At 33.4% G+C, this 20,682-nt stretch overlaps 1 protein-coding gene across 6 annotated transcripts in view; it reads left to right on the forward strand.

The window, feature by feature from the left end:
• Nucleotides 1–20,682, forward strand: part of DGKB (diacylglycerol kinase beta) — a gene marked incomplete at its 3' end in the record, with an annotated part of 654,267 nt that overhangs the window by 332,314 nt on the left and 301,271 nt on the right. For all 6 annotated transcript variants that reach the window (XM_080942285.1, XM_080942284.1, XM_080942287.1 and 3 more), the window contains one exon: nucleotides 9,614–9,678. In XM_080942285.1, coding sequence (XP_080798411.1) covers nucleotides 9,614–9,678 — 65 coding nt within the window. The remainder of the gene's footprint in view (nucleotides 1–9,613; nucleotides 9,679–20,682) is intronic.

Below are 20,682 nucleotides of genomic sequence, written 5' to 3' on the forward strand. Positions count from 1 at the left end.
CCCAGTTGAATTCCTTGGTCATTTAAGTACAATATCATACTATCTGCAAAAAATTATCTTTTGACTTCTTCCTTTCCAATTTGTAGACCCCTTTTGGTTGTCTAGTTGCTCTGGCTAGGACTTTGAGTTCATGATTTTAGTGGGATTGCTTCAGGTTTCTCACCATTTAGTTTAATATTGGCTACTGGTTTGTTGTATTCCTTTTTTAATATGATTATATATGAGCTTTTAATTCCTAATTTTTTCAAGACTTTTATCACAAAGAGATGTTGAAGTTTGTCAAATGCTTTCTCAGCATCTAATGAGATGATCATGTGTTTTTTTTATTTTGTTTTGGAGTTTGTTTATATAGTGGGTTACATTAAGAAACTTCCAAATATTCAACCATCCCTGCATCCCTTGGATGAGGCTTACTTGATCATGATGGAAGATCATTTTGATGTTTTCTTGGATTCAGTTAGGAGAATTTTATTGAGTATATTTGCATCAATGCTTATAAGGAAGATTGGTCTTAAGTTCTTTCTGTGTTGGGACTTTGTGTGGTTTCGGTATAAGTGTAATTGTGGTTTCATAGAAGCAATTGGGTCATCTTTCTTCTGGTCCATTTTGTGAAATAGTTTGTAGAGTATTGGTATTAGGTCTTCTTGGAAGGTCTGAAAGAATTCTGTACTAAAGACATCTGGTCCTGGGTTTTTTTAGTTGGGGGACTTTTGATGACAGCTTCTATTTCATTAGGAGTTATTGAACAGTTTATATGGTCTATCTCATCATGATTTAACATGGAAACTGGTATCTCTCTAGAAATTTGTCCACATAATCCACATTTTCCAGTGTTGTTGTGTATAAGATTTTGTAGTAGGATACGAATATTTTTCTAATTTACCCTGTTTCTGTCATTATGTCTCCCTTTTCATTTCTGATTTTGTTAATTTGGATATTATCCCTGTGCTCTCTCATTAGCCTGGCTAGGAGTTTATCTATCTTGTTGATTGTTTCAAAGAATCAGCTCCTGGTTTTGTTGATTATATAGTTCTTTTTGTTACCACTTGGTTGATTTTGGATCTGAATATGATTATTTTTTGGCTTCTATTCCTTTTTCATGAATTTTATTTTTTTTGTTTTAGAGCTATCAGGTGTGTTGTCAAGCTGCTAGTATATGTTTCTCTAGTTTCTTTTTGGAGGCACTCTAAACTATGAGTTTTCTTCTTAGCACTGCTTTCATTGTGTCCAATACGTTTGGGTATGTTGTGCCATCGTTTTCATTAAATTTTAAAAAAATCTTTTATTTCTTTCTTTATTTTCCTCGGTCAAGTTATCATTGAGTAGAGCATTGTTCAGCTTCCATGTGTATGTGTCTTTTCTGTTTTTTTTTTTTTTTGTTTGTTTGTTTTTTTTTTTTTTTGTTGTTGTTGTTGTTGAAGATCAGCCTTAGTTTGTGGTTGTCTTTTAGGATGCATGACATTATTTCGGTCTTCTTGTATTTGTTAAGGCCTGCTTTGTGACAGATTATATGCTCAGTTTGGGGGTAGATACAATGATGTGCTGAGAAGAACTTATAGTCTTTTGTCTTAGGATGAAATGACCTATAGATAGCTGACAAATCCTTTTGGTCCATAACTTCTGTTAGTTTCACTGTGTCTCTGTTCAGTTCTGTTTCCATGATCTGTCTATTGAAGACAGTAAGGTGTTAAAGTCTTCCACAATTATTGTTTTATGTGGAATGTATGCTTTGAGTTTTGGTAAAGTTTCTTTTGTGAAAGTGAATGCCCTTGCATTTGAAGTATATATGTTCAGAACTGAGAGTTCATCATAGTAAAATTCTCATTGGATGAAGCTTACCTTTTATCTCTTTTGATAACTTTTGATTGAAAGTCAATTTTATTTGATATTGGAATGGGGATGGCTACTTCAGGTTGTTCCTTGAGGGCCATTTGCTTTGATTTTTTTTCATCCTCTTTCCCTGATGTAGTGTGTGTCTTTGTCACTGTGGTGTGTTTCCAGTATGCAGCAAAATGCTATGTCCTGTTTAGGTATCTACCCTGTAAGTTTTTTTTTTTTTTTTTTTTTTTTTAAATTGGGCAATGGAGTCCATTAATGTTAAGAAATATTAGGCAATAGTGATTGTTACTTCCTGTTATTTTTGTTGTTAAAAGTACAATTATGTGTGTGGATATGTTTTTTTGGGTTTGTTGCAAAATGATTACTTTCTTGCTTTTCCTAGGGTGTAGTTTCTCTCCTAGTGTTGAAGATTTCTATCTATTATCTTTTGTAGGGTTGGATTTGTGGAAGGATATTGTGTGAATTTATTTTTGTCATGGAATATCTCAGTTTCTCCATCTATGGTAGTTGAGTGTTTTCCTGGGTATAGTAACCTGGGCTGGCATCTGTGTCCTCTAAGGGTCTAAATGACATCTGACCAGGATCTTCTAGCTATCATGGTCTTTGTTGAAAAGTCTGGTGTAATTCTAGTAGGTCTGACTTTGTATGTTACTTGTTCTTTTTCCCTTACTGCTTTCAATATTTTTTCTTTGTTTTGAGCATTTGGTGTTTTGACTACTATGTGATGGGAAATTTTTTTTTCTGGTTCAGTTTATATGGATTTTTGTAGGCTTCTTGTCTGTTCATGGCAATCTTCTTTTAGGTTAGGTAAGTTTTCTTCTATAATTTTATAGAAGATATTTACTGGTGTTTTAAGTTGGGAATATTGATCACTTTTATGCCTAGTATTCTTATGTTTGCTCTTCTCATTTTATCCAGGATTTCTTGGATGTTTTAGGTTAGGAGCTTTTTGCATTTTGCATTTTCTTTGACTGTTGTATCAATGATTACTATGGTATCTTCTTCCCCTGAGATTCTCTCATGTATCTCTTGCATTTTGTTGCTGATGCCTGCATCTATAATTAATAATCTCTTTCCTAGGTTTTCTATCTCTAGATCTTTTTCCCTTTGTGATATGCTTATTGTTTCTATTTCCATTTTTAGATCCTGGAGTTTTTGTCCAATTTTTCTCCCATTTGGCATTGCTAACTCGTATTTTTTAAAGAGGTTATCCATGTCTTTTCTCAAGACTTCTATCATCAGCACAAGAAATTATTTCAAATTGAATCTCGCTTTTCAGGTGTGATGGGATATCTATTTCTAGCTGTAGTAGGATAACTGGATTTTGATGATGTCAAGTAGTCTTTGTTTCTGTTTATTATGTTCTTACACTTGCCTCTCATAATTTGGTTGTCCCTAGTGCTACCTTCCCTAGCTGTCTCTGACTGGATCCTGTCCTTCTTGAGATCCTGGCTGTGTCAGAACTCTTCAGGGTTAAGGTGTATCTGTGAACCTGTGATTTTGGGACCCAGTTATAGTGGGTTCCTGACTATCTCAGTGGTTCTGAGAGTCAAGTTGCCTCTGAGATACTGGAGTAACATTGTGGCCAAGTTCCTGATGTCCTTGAGTATTTCAGAGCTCTAATGCTTCTGTGTGTGACCAATCTCCTGGGAGTCTAGCTTCCTCTGTGATATTGTGGCTGTTAGTTCACTTGTGTTCCTGTTGTCCTGTGATTCTGTGTTCTTGGGTAGGTTAGAGAACCTGTGGTCCTGGGCAAGGTAGAGCATCTGGGTCAGGGCCCTCTTCTAGGTGTTGTGGGGTTGTATGCAGCACCAGAGGCCAAGGTCTGCTCAGGGCTCAGGTTCAGACCTGTAGGCCTTTTCTTGTTTCTAGGTGAACTGAAACCAAATTACCAGCGGGGAATACAAAATATGGAATAAAAGTTCTTAGGTATCTTTATGAAAAGTTGCCTGGAGTATTTTTCTCTTGTGGTCTCAAGCTCTATATTACTTTTGCTGCTATGTCTGGTGACCAATCCCTGACTTATATACTTGACTATCAAGAAACCTTATTTACATGCTCCTGTATTTTGCATATCATATACAATTTTCTATAATAATCGTTACAAAGTACTTTTTCATCAATTTCAGTGATACAACTACTTGACTTAGGATTGATTTAGGTAGGTGATGGAATGTCAGAATTTAAGTTCCATGTAGTTTTTGTCTCACATATCTGATAGTGTCACTTTGTTCTATAACATGGCAACAGAGAATGACATGGCTGTGACCAACTTAACTGAACTGACCAAATTCTGGTAAATTACAATATGAAAATAATGAAATGTCAATAATAATTTGCCATAATCTTTACAAAGCATTCTCTAAATTAGGGAAATTTTTTAACAACAGTGATAACATAAGAACAGAAATAATACTGTAGAAAACATCCAGATAGAAGCCTAATATCCAAGGTATACAAAGAACTCAAAAAGCTAGACACCAGAGAACCAAACAACCCTATGAAAAAATGGGGTACAGAGCTAAACAAAACATTCTCAATTGAGGAATATGGAATGGCTGAGAAACATCTAAGGAAGTGCTCGACATCCTTAGCCATCAGGGAAATGCAAATCAAAACAACTCTGAGATTCCACCTCACACCAGTCAGATTGGCCAAGATCCAAAACTCAGATGACAGCAGATGCTGGCAAGGATGTGGAGAAAGAGGAACACTTCTCCACTGTTGGTGTTATAAACTGATACAACCACTCCTGAAATCAGTGTGTTGATTCCTCAGAAAATTGGACATAGTACTACCTGAAGATCCAGCTATTCCACTTCTGGGCATATACCCCAGAGACACTCCAATATACAACAAAGATACATGCACCACAATGTTCATAGCAGCTCTATTTATAATAGCCAGAAATTGGAAAGAACCCAGATGTTCTTCAGTAGATGAATGGATACAAAAATTGTGGTACATTTACACAATGGAGTACTACTCAGCTATCAGAAACAATGACTTAACCAAATTCTTAAGAAAATGGTTGCATCTAGAGAATAGCATCCTGAGTGAGATAACCCAGTCACAAAAGAACAGACATAATATGCAGTCACTGATAGTGGGATGCTAAACCCAGAGGCTCAGACTGCCCCAGAAACAACTCACAGACTGTGTGAATTTCAAGAAAAAAACAAAACAAAGCAAAAAAAAACAACAACAAAAAAAAACCATTATGCTCAATCCTTACACACCAAGAAAACGTTGACTAATTCTGGGTTACATCCTGTTTTACATGTACTTTTGCTCATTGTTAACTTGTAAGACCTTAATGCAGAGTATCAAACCCTAAAAAAAAAAGAAAAGAAAAGGAAAAGAAAAAGAAAAAAAAAAACCAAGCACTGACAAAAATGTATTTGTATACATTTATGCAAAAATGTTTAAATTTTTTTCTTTTATCTTTGTTTTTTTAAAATAAAGTTTAAAAAAAACAAAGATAAATGTATAGATTTTAAGCATTTTTGTATGAAAGTTTACAAATACATTTTTGTCAGTACTTGGTTATTTTAAAGGTTTGATAGTAAGCATTAAAATCTTACTAGTTACAATGAGCATAAAGTACATGTAAAACAAAATGTAACCTGGAATTAGTCAATGTTTTCTTGGTATGTAAAGTTTAAGCATAATGATTTTTCATTTTCTTTTTTTTTTTTTTTGTTCTTTGTTTTTTCTTGAACTTCATATAGTCTGTGAGTTTTTTCTGGGGTGTTCTGAGCTTTCTGGAGTAGAAACTTATTTGTTCTTTCATAAACAACAATTTTCTCATTTTATATACATTTATATGTGTGTAACTACATATATCAAAAAATCACAAAGGAACTACTGCTTAAATAATACTGTGAAACTTAAATTCATTTTGCATTAAAAGAATTGATATCTTTCAATTTACTTCTTAAATCAATTAGTATAAAATAAAACTTGTTATGTTAAGGAAATAAAACCAACTTAAAAGACAAAAAGTATATGTTTTAAAATTATGCAATATTAAACACGCTTTAGCATCCAATATTATTTCTGTAACATTCTCAATGTTCACAAACCATATGAGTATCTTTTTTTTCAGCATGTTTTTTAACTTTATTATAAAAAACAAAGATAAAAGAAAAAAATTAAATATTTTTGCATAAATGTATACAAATACAATTGTGTCAGTGCTTGGCTTTTTTTTTTTTTTTTTTCTTTTTTTAAGGTTTGATACTCTGCATTAAGGTCTTACTAGTTACAATGAGCAAAAAGTACATGTAAAACAGGAGGTGACCCGGAATTAGTCAACGTTTTCTTGGTGTGTAAGGATTGAACATGACGTTTTCTGTTTTGTTTTTTTTTTTGTTTTGTTTTGTTTTGTTTTTTTGTTTTTTGTTTTTTTGTTTTGTTTTGTTTTCTTTTCTTCTTGAAATTCACACAGTCTGTGAGTTGTTTCTGGGGCAGTCCGAGCCTCTGGGGCTAGCATCCCAATATCAGTGACTGCATATTATGTCTGTTCTTTTGTACTGGGTTATGTCACTCAGGATGATATTCTCTAGATGCAACCATTTTCTTTTTTTTTTTTTTTTTTTTTTTTTTTTTGCTTAAAATTATATATTTTTGTCAGTACTGTTTTTTCAGACATTAAAATAAATTTTACATAAAACCATGTGAATATATTTTTTAGTCAGTACTTGATTTTTTTCAAGGGCTTGACAGTATGCATTGAAAACCTACTAGTTGCAATAAGCGTAAAGTACATGCAAAACAAAATGCAACATGGAAATAGTCAAAGTCTTCTTGTTTTGTGAATATATGTATATTTTTTGTTTTCTTTATTTCTTGGACTTCATACAGTCTGTGAGTTGTTTCTGGGGGAGTGCAAGCCTCTAGGGTTAGCATCCCACTATCAGTGACTGCATATTATGTCTGTTCTTTTGTGACTGGGTTATCTCATTAAGGATGATCTTCTCTAGATGCAGCCATTTTCTTAAGAATTTGGTTAAGTCATTGTTTCTGGTGGCTGAGTAGTATTCCATTGTGTATATGTACCACAATTTTTGTATCCATTCGTCTTCTGAAGGACATCTGGGTTCCTTCCAGCTTCTGGCTATTATAAATAGAGCCGCTATGAACATTGTGGTGCATATATCTGTGTTGTGTATTAAAGTGTCTCTGGGGTATATGCCCAGAAGTGGAATAGCTGGGTCTTCAGTTAGTACTATATCCAATTTTCTGAGGTATCGCCAGACAGATTTCCAGAGTGGTTGTATTAGCTTGCAACCCCACCAACAGTGGAGAAGTGTTCCTTTTTCTCCGCAGCCTCGCCAGCATCTGCTGTCATCTGAGTTTTGGATCTTGGCCAATCTGACTGGTGTGAGGTGGAATCTTAGTAAATAAAATATATTGTAAATAATCATTGTGTTTAATCACCATTACAACAGAGTAGGTATATTTTTTTTAAACATAATGTAGCTTATAAGTAGAAGAGAAAACAGTTTATTGACAGGCAAGTAGCCTGGAACTCAAAGACTGATGTGAATTCAGTTTATGTATGCTAGGAAGTTCACATTAAGTTGAGTTTTGTTTTGTTCCCTAAGAACTACACTACATAGAAAGGGTAAATTTAAAATGCTGTGTTTGAAATTTCTTATGTGATCTCTCATTAGAATCCTAAGTATCTCTAAAACAATGGCTGTTAAGCAGCTGTCAGCATTTCTTAGGATCCTTTGGGGTAATGCCATAGGAACAGGGTCCCTAGCAAATTTAGTCTGAATTCTTCTCCAAATGAACACCTGCTGTCATTTTCCAGAGTCAACCCTGTACTCACAAGGCTAGCTTTCTTTGTAGTGGAATCCATTGAAAGGACAAAAGCTTACCAGAGCTGCATCCTAGCTTTAGTTCTCTCTTCTTCTCAATTTTCTGATTATCTTGGAGATAGAGTTAATACTAAGTTTATCTTTCAGTAGTGGGCATGATAATGTTCTGCACAAGTAGGTTCCTCAAATATATTCCTATCTATTTAAATATTCTTTGGTTTCCTTCTTATTTCTCTTTTTCTGCATAGCTTCTCTTGTATTTCTGGACACAATTTTTATTGCAAAAATATGTACTTTAAAGAAAATCATCCTACATGAACTATAACTAGAAGAAACAAATAATTCAAGAAAAATAATTCAATGATATTCTCCGAATGGACAAGAAGTATTGGCTCTTCACTCTCTTAGGCACTGGGCCTCTTTCCTTTTTGTATAATTATTTGCTGAATTTATAAAGCTGATTGATTACTCCAAGTCATGTTGTATTAGAAATAAAGACTGATGCTTTTAAAAAAGAATTACAGATCGAGGAACATGTAGACCACCAATAGTTTGCTTTAAATGTCTGTATAATTGTGTCACTAGAAAATAAATACATGATCTCACTGTTGCATTGATTTCTTAATAAGTATCTATAATACTTGTTACAATATATGCAACCTAATAGGCCAAAAAATTGAAATAACTATATTGAACATGTTTAATTTCTGTTTCAAAATTGCATGTTAGAAACATCAATTCAAAAATTTTATTATAACTGTTGTCCCTATATCATTCTATCTATACGGTTGTATCTTTTTCTTGAAAAATAACTCAATTACTTGACAATTGAGAGTGTTTAAAGATGTATATAAATAGCTGCTGCTTGCTCTGTCTTACAGAGAGAGCCTCTTTGCCATCTGCAGCTCTTGGTCCCTCTTGTTAGTTCTTGTGCTTTGTTATGCATGAGCAAACACATTAGCCTTTTGATTTCATTCATTAGACTCTAAATCCTTGATTAGTGTTTTCAAGATTCTTTCAAATCCACAACTTCTTTACTTCTTTTGAGTTAGTTTTATTTTTCCTTTTGTCTTCAGTCTGAGGCAAACTAAACATTCAATTAGAAAAGCTATTTTCTCTTAAGATTATTGGTAAATATGTTAGTTTCTCTTTTGAGTGATTATGTGTAGCAGAAAATGGAAAAATATCTCCTCACTTGAAATTTTGAGGGGGCTTAATATTGGATTCAATGGTCTATGTTCCAAAATCTTGAGTCACAATCTGCCACTATCACACATTCAGTTTTCTTCTTCTACTAAAGAAGAAACTCTGGATGGACTACCAAAAAGAAAGTGGCACCAACTGGGCTTCAAAACTGTTGTATTTAGCATCTGAGAGATTATATTTGTCACCAAGTCTCTGTGACCTTCTCTCTGTTGGTTATCTCCATTAAGGAGATGGGCCAGAAAGCTGCATGTGTTATGAACAGTTATTAATTGCACATCAGGACATACTGAGCAATGTCTGAGACCAGTGATTACACTGCTTTATTAGATCACCAGGCTTTCATTGTCCTTTTACCCACAATCAATCTTAAAGGAGCAAGAACATATCAATATGATGATTTTTCTACTTAAGCCATTTCTTTTACTCTTATTTGGGAATACATTCAAGTACTTTTTGACATTATGACAAAATATATTCCTTTAAACAGAATCTAAGCAAGGGTCTGAAACAGGAATTAAAGGATATATAATTTAAGTAGAAATCATTTTCTTATGTAAATATGACAACTGAAGGTTTGTGGCATGATTATGTAGTCATATTCTCCTATACTTTACATCTAATTTTAGAACATCTTGTCAATAACATTGTAAAGAATGAACTGGTATAAAATCTTGTTTCTTAATTTATATTCTTACAAGATAATAAAATCACAAATATCACTCCTCCATTTCTTTTTTTAGGATGCTTCCATTGCACACAGATTCCACATCATGAGAGAAAAGCACCCAGAGAAATTCAACAGCCGGTAAGGCAACAAACGATGGATTTATAATTATGATTCCTATGGATAACTATGTCATTACAGACGATCACTATGTACATTAGACCGTTTCTATGTAAGTACTGAATGTTCAGAGTACATCTTCACATTAACAGGAAACTATAAATGAATCAGTTTTTCTTCTTTGCTTTTAATGGGGCTATAATGTATAGTGCAGTGGCCAACATGACCATTTCAATTTCATGTGCCTCAAAGTAAATACTTGAAATATATGTTGGAAGTTACAGTTAATGACACACAGCATAAGCCCCTACACTGCTCAGTATGTGAATGGTGATCATCCTTTATTCCAAGGGAAAACAGGAAGCTTTGATTTGGTAATTTTCATTGTTCTTATTTACATTGGTATATCAGACATTTGCCCTCTTGGAACACCATCCCATGTTAGCTTCAAGTAAATGCCAGTAAATATTTCTCCCCAACAATATTAATAATAAATAATTCCTGCTCTAAATTGTAGACAATGATACTTGTCCCTACTCAGGAAAACAGGAAAAGCTTGGCACTTTAGCTTTTATTCTTTGGGGGTTATCTATTCTCTATCCTAGCAAGATGGGACAAAAGTAGTGAATCATATTCAGGTTTTATATACTAACTTTCACTTGGTATTCCTTTAAGTTTAAAAATGATTCTATATGGCTGTATAGACATTTTATTGTTTTATATATTAGCATTCTGTATATTGGCTAAGCTGGTAACTGTCCATAAATACATGTAATTTGGTAAATAACCCTGTAAGTTCTTGTGTCTATGCTAATCACATCAGATACTAGTAGATGATATAATTTTCTTGCATGTAAACAAGTTTATAAAATAAATGCCATGAAAATACTTCAAAAATTAAATCTTCCTAATTTGGAGATGAGAGTACTGTTTATTAAATAATCTTAATAAAATGTCTCATAATTAGTCATGTCCTATCTAATTTTTATTAAGTTCATTTAAATATTTTGTTAACCAAATAATACTAATACCCATGTCATATATTTTCTTGAGTTGTTTCTTGTAGTACAAATAATAATATATGAGCTTATAGCAAGCTCTTTTTTCTTTCTACTATTAGAAATTTATAAAAATTCCTATTGTTTTATTTTGTTGTGGAAATTACATGCTTATTTTGTTTTTGTGCTAGGGAAATACTAGCTTTGTAATGAGACTGGTTGTATTTCTTTCACATTTGGAGAAGTAGTTTGTGGCAGTTTGGTATGAGCAAGTTTTGAAATTTTAGAAGGTTTCTTGGATGATGCAGCCCATACACTTGCTTCAGTGTTTCATGCAATACAAACACCATTAAAGGCTGAAGAAATATGTCAGAGTAAGAGATAGACATTATATATGACATTAACTCCATAGATGTATGCAGCAAGAAAGGACAGTGTATGAGAGTATTAAATATGTAAAGTAATATCAATGTGTTTATATTGCAATCAAATTTTATAAGCCACAGGTAAGACTGTCAACATTTATGTTTCTTCTCCTCAAATGTCAAAGGTTAATGAGGATATTTTTAATAATAAACCTTTGTATTACTCATATGTCTTTTAGGTTTTATGACAAATACCATTAACATTTTTTTTTTACATTTTTATTGCCCAATATATGGTTAGGTTTAGCCCCATATATGGTTAGGTTTAGCCCAATATATATTACTGTTTGCATGTTTGTATGCCCTGATGATATAAATGTGAAACTTTATGGAAACATCTTTGGAAATTTGTGGCCTGAGTAATCATTCTTATATACAGGTTTAGGGATTAATTTACTTGAAACAAACAAAATTGTGGTGTGCAATTTCATGTAGAATTACATACATTTCCCAGTTTTATGATGAGTTCAAAGGATACTGGTACTATTGGACACTCTCTGAAACATCATGACAGCTAGGTTCCTTCAGGCCTAAAATGTATCTAGGCACTGGATAGGTTCTATTTGTGGCTGTTTCAGAGTAAAATGAAACAGAAGGAAGGAGTCTGACCCAACCCTGCCTACCCTGTCAGGTACTCTACAGATGAAGCTATTAATAGTGTGTATAGCCGTTTTTCACTTCTGAAGTTCTTGGATAACAATTATGAGATGCATCTGATATAGATAACACATATGGTGTATGTGTAGCCAACTGTACATGAGGGCTGACCATATGAGACATTATTAGATGATTTAACAGCAGATGCTAAGATTTCCTGACCCAAGGACTACTCTTTATTTAACTTTTGCTTCTCTAGCTGAGTCCTTACTGTTTTTACCCAGCTCTTCACTTTAGTAGAATTCTGTTATAGACAAAAATTAAGAGGCATAGTTGAATCCTACATGAAAATTTAGAACCAATCTAGAGCCGTCATAGACCCTCAAACACTGCCTGAATGCTCTTCCATTTCTGGAGACTTCGGATTCCGCTTATCCAGTAAAGAAAAAATAGAAGAGACTGAACATCCTGTTTAAGAATTTTAATTCATATTAGTAAAAGCAGAAGGATATGTTTTTTATCACACCTAGCTTTAAACTCTCTTAGTCTTGAATATGTTAGCCACTTTTGTGTACTACATAAATTCGTGTTTTTCATATTCATTTCCCTCACCATCTAGAAACTCTACTATGTTTAAAACCTTGCCACTTGGTAGCCATGTAAGCAGAGGACATATTTTGATCACTATTACTTGTTTTCTCAATTGGCAAATGAGAAAAAAAAAATTGTACTATATTTGGCCCTTCATTAGATTCTCCCTAAATTTTATTTATCATGGATCAGCTTCCTTTTCCTCCCATAACACTCAGGTTTAGATGCAGTGTTCTGTCAAAGAGCATGGAATCTTGATCACTAGTAGCTACTTGCAAGTAGAAGTCCATGAGAGCTGCTACTGAGGAAGAATAAGTTCACTAATGGGAAATAACAGAGAGACAGCCCCCCACCAAAAATGCATTTTTACTTACTCCTGTAATTTCTGCAGAGAACCATTACTACAGAATTTCACAATCAACAAGACATTTTCTATGTAACCAGTGGGTGCCATTCTAAGGTTTATAGAGTAATTCTCATTCTGGAAACGTGTCCTTTGAAATGCTTTATTTTCCTCCCAACCTGTCTTTCATTTTATTTCACTTTGATGCATAGGACTTGTGTGTCTCAAACAAATATCAGTATTTAGCTCCTGCTTTTGTATCGTCATTTTACATAACATTCAGTGAAATTATAAAAGACTATTCTGCTTAGATATTAGATTATTAAGCCTCTATAGTTTCTCTTCTGATATGGAAACTTCAGGTACCAAGTACCAGAAATGAAAGTCTTGATTGTCTTGTTCTTTAAAAAGTGTTTAATGCATTATTTACACTATGACTACTCACCATGGCAGTTACGAAGTTCATTCCTGGACACACTAAAACTTTTTATTGAACAGCAACTAATATACAGAAAAGAATATATCGTATGTTATTAAGTGATAAACTGAGCCTTGAGCTGGGCTCTGTCTGCTGCTAGTATCTGCTCTCTGAGGAATGACACGATTTTTAACTGTTACCTAACCTGTACTTGATAGCATTCCCCTCCAGAACTGGCCACACAGATTAGTTCTGAGTCCACTGCTAAGGAGACTCTAGAAGCTGAGAGGTTTACCTAGTGAAATAGGAGCTGCAAAAGGAAAGATTCAAAAAGCTTTTCCTGGTATGAATAAGCCTTCAGTTTATTAGTAGAGAACACATAATCTCAATTTTTGGAATAAACATAGGAAGTAAATACAGAGAGAAGGAAATTATAAACACAGAGAAAAGAGGAGACCTAGTACTTGGAAAGGACAGTAAACCTGCATGGTTCTTGATTCCACTCAGGCCTTTTAGAATTCATGATATTGAGAGCAGTTAGGTTGTGGTGATGAATGCCGAGAAACAGAGTCACAACCAAAATATATTTTAAGGAGAGACTCTTGAAAATGTTCCTTGACCATAATAGATGTATTTGGATGTATTAGCCATACCTCTTCCTACTTCTGCTTCACAGGTGCTGGTATTAAAGGCATGGGTAACAGACAGTGTATCTAATTATTGGATTATAAAACTATAAGACACACTCGCTACTTCATGTTGCCTCTTTCGATGTGAGTGTGTGTGTGTATGCATCTATGTGTGGTATGTGTGTTTGCATGTGGTTGTGTGTATTCATGTGAGAACACATGTATGTGAGCAGATACATGTAGAATCCAGAGGTCAATGTCAAGTATTTTCATTCTTCACGGTCCACGTTATATGTCCCTCTTATCTATTTGTCAAGAGCCAGCCCAGGATGTTTTTCTGTTCTGTTAAGTTTGGTTGTTATTGTTTCTTTGATTGTTTTTGTTTTGATTTTGTTTTGGTTTTTTGTTGTTGCTGCTGCTGGTGTTTTGTTTTTGAGGCAAGAGAGGGGTAAGAGCATCTGAGAGTAGTAAGAGTTGGTTTTACTAGATATTTACGGTTGTTTTTAAATAATAAAATGTTTACCTATCTTAAGTATAAGTCACTGTAATATTGTAGGTGACTGATCTCAGCCCCTTTAAGGCCAGAAACTGTAGTCTCTGGTATTTAGCACCTTACCCTAAACAGAAGGGGAATAAGAACCTTTTCCCTTTTGCCCAGGTGTCTCACCTTTGTCAGGCTTGGGAGAAGTTTGAAACAATAAACTTTTATTCAAGGAGAAGAGAGTCTCTTTTATACAAGCAAATATGGTATAATCTCACATAAACTCACATATATATATATATATATATATATATATATATATATGTGTGTGTGTGTGTGTGTGTGTGTGTATATATATCCATTTGAGCCAGTTGTACCCAGCTTTCATACTATTTCATAATTATATCATCAAACAAATATATCTACAGACACACACACATATATATAATACATGGAGCTAAAGACCAAGAGCCAGTGTAGAAAGAACTCACTTATTCTGGATAAAAAATAAATAAGCTTGAATCTTTATTGTATACAGAAAGAAAAAACTTCTACATTTTCATTGCTAAATGAATAAAAACCAAGTCTGTAAGAAGAAAAATTTGTTCTCTTTACTAAGACTAAACCTATTAAGAAAAACATCTTCTGTCCCGTAATAAGGAGAAGCCTGCCTGTTCCTTCTGTTCTCTCTGTATTGTCTTTGTTTTGTTCTCTTTCCCTCTGTATTCTTTATATTGCTCTTGTACCTTTTTATGTTGCCTTATAGTTTCTAGGTTATTCTACTCTGTATATTCCCTGGAATTTTGTGCTCTCCTCCTGCTCCGATGTAACAATGCTCTTATTCTCAATGTCTTTATTTCTAAGTTCTTAAGTTGACTTCTGTCTAAAAGGTTTTCTTTCTTTGTCTTCAACACTTATATATTATTCACAAAGCATGATCAAAAGGTAAAAGTTTACCACAAGTTTGCACATAAATTTAAATCATAAATTGACTAAGAAGTCTACAACAGAAAATGTTTACATGTGTATCCATTAAGAGTAATTATCTGGCTAAACATTCAGTATCACTAGCTTTACAGGTTCATGGAGAGTTAACTTTGGTGATTAAGCTATTAGTGAAGTTTAATACAGATAAACCTAGTCAATATTTATCCTCTGTCACTGCATCTATAGTAAATTCTCAGTTTCCTTTGGTTAATGGTTTTGAAACCTCTTAGAATGTGTTCTAAGTTGTAAATGCCTGTTTATTCTCTACGAACCAATTAACTAGTGATACTTGAAGCTTGGCAGAGTTCTCAATGTAATTTTGATATCAGAAAGTATTTAATAGCACTCCTATTATAAAAAATTAAAAATATAATTTTAGTGATACCTATAGGATCATAATTAAGAAGTCATCTAGCTGTCTATTACTACAGGACATCACTACGAGACAGTATATCTTCGTTGTTTTTCAGAAATCTGTTCAAAAGGATGGGCTAAAACCTAGTGCTTGTTATATATATATATATATATATAATATATATATATATATAATAACAGGAAAAACATATGTGTTACAGGAATTTTCCTGAAATAAAATTCTACTGGACCTTGCATGCAGAAATGTATCTATCCTTAACTAAACAGTTCATGGCAAAACCATCTTGGGACTATCACCTGCTAGTTTTAGCTTCTCGTTGATGTCTCCCAGCACTGCACTTATAGATACCTGCATCGGCACCTATCATTTTTTCTTTCCCATGGGATCTGATCTCCTGCTATTATAGAGAGCATTACTGACTCAGACACCTCCCTGTTATGAAACCTATCATTAGTTATAAAGAATGGCATGTAACAAGGAGCCAGAAAATGCACATTTGCTAGTTGTGTGCTTCTTTACAGTAGTGTCTAAACAGGTTCTTGTCTTTGAGGAAGTCATGAGGTAGTGGAGGAAACTGTTTGAAGAAAAGTCCAAAGGTTTGTGAAGACAGGAACTAGGAGCTTCATGTAAAAAAGAAAATAAAATAAGACATGATGTAATCTGATGTTTTCTTTACTAATTTTTGTTTTTAAAATATTTACTTTTATTATGTATATTTACCATAAATTTATTGTTGTGCTATATTTTCAAACTTTGGTTTGTATATTTATTTCAGGTTCATTAGATTTCTTCGATTCATAAGTCAAAATTGAAAAAAAGTAGATGAATTCTAAATGTATAGATCTTAAAATACATTTAATAAAATGTTTTATAATAGAAATCATCTCTTGATTCAAGTGAAGTATGTATTACATTCCAGCCCATAGTTTTGAAGATGTTTTCTTCAAGTGCCAAGCATTTAGAGCACTCTCTAAGTACTAAGGTGAAAACTTACAATATTTACATTTTCCTGAGACAGTAAATTATACATTCATAAACCAATTAAATGTAATAAGATAGATATCTAATTGCAGCACCTAGGTAAGTTCAGCCACACTAAACTTTCATATTTTCAAGTATTAGCAAATGGGCTTTTAGAAGTGATACTAGTAAACGGGTTTCAGATCAAAGCTCTTGTCATAAATTGTCCACCATAACACCATTTCTTAGCATGCTCACCTTGAAATACATTTATGTTTTATTGAACATTATATTTCTAATATTATATATATATGTATGTATGTATGTATGTATGTATGTATACATACATACATACATACATACATACATACATACATACATACATACATACATACATATATATATATATATATATATATATATATATATATATATATATATATATAAATTCTACCTATGCTCCTTAGGTTAGGAATCAAAATAATTTGGAATGATAATTTGCCGGTGCTTAAAAAGTATACTTTGCAAGGTTTATATCTTATTCTTTCCAAGTTCCTAGATAGATCTAAGTTAGCTGTTAGAATATAACACACTGTCTTTCTAAAGTTTAAAATAAAACTGAAAATATATAAAGACTTCTCAGATTCAAACTCAAGGCAAAATAGTGTTTGAAGTACACATGTTAATACAATTTAAAACCATATGTTATATAATATTGGTATTTAAAATATAAATATAACTTGACTGTGAGCGTCTACAATAATTTTCAAGCTGTTGTGATTTCACAGATCGTTCACCTCTTCTGGTTATATTTAGAGTACTTTAAATTCTAGTTCTGAAGAATTCTTTTTATTAATTGTTCACTGGTCACTATAAAGTATGCTTCTATTAAAATGATAATTATATGGACCTAATATTTTCAGGAAAAATATTTTAAGTTCCAGAAGCAAGACTTCTGAACAATGATAAGAACAAGTCAGCTGGAATGTTCTCTGCCAGAAATTTTGGTTATATTTTAGACATTTCCTTTCACTTGAGTTCATAGAATTCCTTTGCCAGATTTGTTTTAATTAACTTTATTACTATATTGTATTTAAAATGATTTTCTTGGGACCAGTTAGAAGCACTATGATAAGTAATTATAATGCTAGAATACTTTTACCCTTACACTGAGCCTTGAATGGATCTGATTTCAGATTATACAGTGAGAAATATTTTTTTTAACTTTACAGACTCTAGAATTGCCATGAGGATAAATTTGTTAGCATATCTGCAAGAGGCTTTCTAGATTAGGTTAATGGCAGTACAAGGTCTCATACAAATTTCAGTGACATCACTTGAAGGGGTGTCAAAAAATCTACAGAAAAAGAAATCTAGTTGAGTATCAGCTTTTATCTCTTTGATTCCTGATTGCAGACTCAATGTGACAAGCTTTATCACCCTCTTACCCCCACATTTCCCATGTCCTTATGTTCTGTATCCTTGTGAACTATAAATCAAAATAAATCCTTACTCCTTAAAATTGCTTCTTGGCAGGCATTCTGTTACATTCATGCTGAAAGTAAATACCGTAAACTACAGATAATGGTTAAAAACTACTGCTCTGATCAACCTGACAATGTTATACTTAAGTCTTTGGAGCTGGCTTGAGGAAAGAGGAGTTTTCAGCAGCTAAAGAAACTCTAAAAGCATTAAACATGAGTTGATCATGCAGTGTTACAGCATAGTTTCAGAAAATTCCTAACACCTGGCAGAGATTGGCATGATTAGTCCTTACAGTCAAGGACTGAGAGACCACTGTGTAAAGCCATGACAATAAAACTTGTCCTGCAGTGCGATTTCCCATACATTGAGGAGAAAAGCATTACATGTCCTCCATGAAAAGTTACAAACACAAATTAATATAACCCAAAAAATGGTCTATATGTGCTTCACCCAAAAAACCAGTAATCTGTGACTACCTAAGCCCTTTGAAGTCCAGACAATTCTATCCTGAACCCTGGGTGCCTAGCTGGGAGCTACAGCTTCTTTTGATTTCACTATTTGGTTTCAGTCTTACTTTGGTATGATCTCTCCTTCATATGCCTCCCTTCCTTCCTTTTGCAATAAGATTGATTACTCTGTGCAACTGCATGTGTAGCCCATTTTATTAGACAGATGCTTAGTTGAGAGATTGCCTGAGTCTCAGAAAAAAATTATATATTTTCATTTTTAATAGTGTTAGATTGTTAAAGACCTTGGGTAAATTAAGTTTGGACAGAATGGAGATTTCATCATGGGATCATCAGAAATGTATGGGTGAATACTTACAGCCCAAAAGTCATGCAGGGAACGATCATGTTGACAAGTGTTGAACCAATGATAGTTTGTATTGGTTACTAACCTGGTAATGATAATAACCAACTTAAGAAATTAATCTCTCTGCATGTCTGTGAGTGATTTTCTACATTAGGTAAGTAAAATGGGAAGTCTAAATTCAGGTAGTATGATTCCACAGGCCATACTCTCACACTACAAAAAAAGAATGGTTGCTTAGCAACAACCTTCATTACTTTCTTTTCCTGACTCTAGACTTAATTTGCCCAGGTTCATTATCTCCTTGTTGATAGACTTTCACTATATTGAAGGATAGACTAGTAGTACAAACTAAAGAAACTCTCCATTTAGTTGTTACTTATCATGAATTATTTTATAGCATCAAGGGAAGAAACTATTTCACATTTATATATTAGTTTGTATTTCTTATTCTCAATTTAGTTGGCTAGCAATGTGTAGTTATCAGCTACCTACTAATTCTTATGTGGTACTATATTAATGTACAATGTATCACCCTCTCTATGTTATACAAATACATCTACATATGTGTATATTTTTATTTTGTGGATGAAATAACATATGGTATTCATCTATTTCCAAAAGGCAGCAAAATTTAACTCTAAATAAATCCTATCCATCTGAAAAGATGTATTACTGAAGCAGTATTTAATTAGTCAAAATAAATAGCTCATAAATCATACTTATTGATTTTAAACTGTCAAATTACAGCTACCCATTCTTTGAACTGTGTGGACAGTGCTTATCTAGCCTGAACTGAGAGAGGACACTATTCTACACATTCTGTATCCCATTAAATATCGGAAATTATAATGTCCAAGATAAGAACAGAAAAACAAAATGGATCCTAAACTTTCTTCTCTGCTGTAGAAAAAAATGTACAAAGAAAAAATAATAAAATACAGGATTATTATTTCTTATCTACATGTAAAATATATGTAGTTGAGATTATCCTATGAAATGTGGATTTGAAATAATGGAAAGTTCTAGTGAGTTGGAGGTGACCTAGTGGTATGATGTGCGAGCCCAGCATGTATGTAGCTACTACTCACATGTCATTCCTAGCTCTGAGGGAACAAAAAGTTTTAGTAATGTCAAAACTAAAGACTATTACATAATTCTATACTGTAACACAGCACCGAAAATCTGGTCCTCTGAATTTGTTTAAATACATATTGAAACATCAAAAAACTATTCAAGTTTTTTCCTTAATATAGTAATTATGTATTTATAATCTTTATTTTCCATCATTATTATTTCATGTTTAGTAAATGTCAGTGGCAGCTCCTGCCCACCTACTAGGAGTCCCACAAGAAGACCAAGCTACACAACAATAACACATTCAGAGAGCCTAGTTCCGATCCATGCAGAGTCCCTGACTGTCAGTTCAGTCTCTGTGAGTTCCTTTGAGAAGAGATTAATTGATTATGTCAACTAATGGAACACAGTCAAGGAATTTTATGTGATATACACAGTTGAAAAGTTGTTCTTCTGAATTTGATTTTAAATAAATCCTGAAACAATTGTTTGGCTGTGGGGCATCTGCAATCTGTGCTCCAAAGTTTCTGGATAAAGCCTCTAAGATGACAGTTATGCTCCGCTCTAGTCGATGACTCCAGAAGAATGTCAGTAAGAACCATTTCATTTACTCTTTTTTCCATTTTATTCTGTGTTTAGTTTTATCTCAGGTCTCTGGGCTACACAGCATCTCATTCTTGGCGCACCCGGCAATGTCAGGGGTTGGAGTCCTCTTGTAGCATTGGTCTCAAGCTGGACCAGTCTTTGGATGCCCACTGCTACAAGCTTTGTACCACCTTTACCCCAGCACATCTTGCACACATGACGTGTAGGTCAAAGGCTCTGTGGCTTGTGTGGTGGTTTGAATA

Source organism: Micromys minutus, assembly GCF_963924665.1.
Source record: "Micromys minutus genome assembly, chromosome: 1".
Classification (NCBI taxonomy): Eukaryota; Metazoa; Chordata; class Mammalia; order Rodentia; family Muridae; genus Micromys; species Micromys minutus.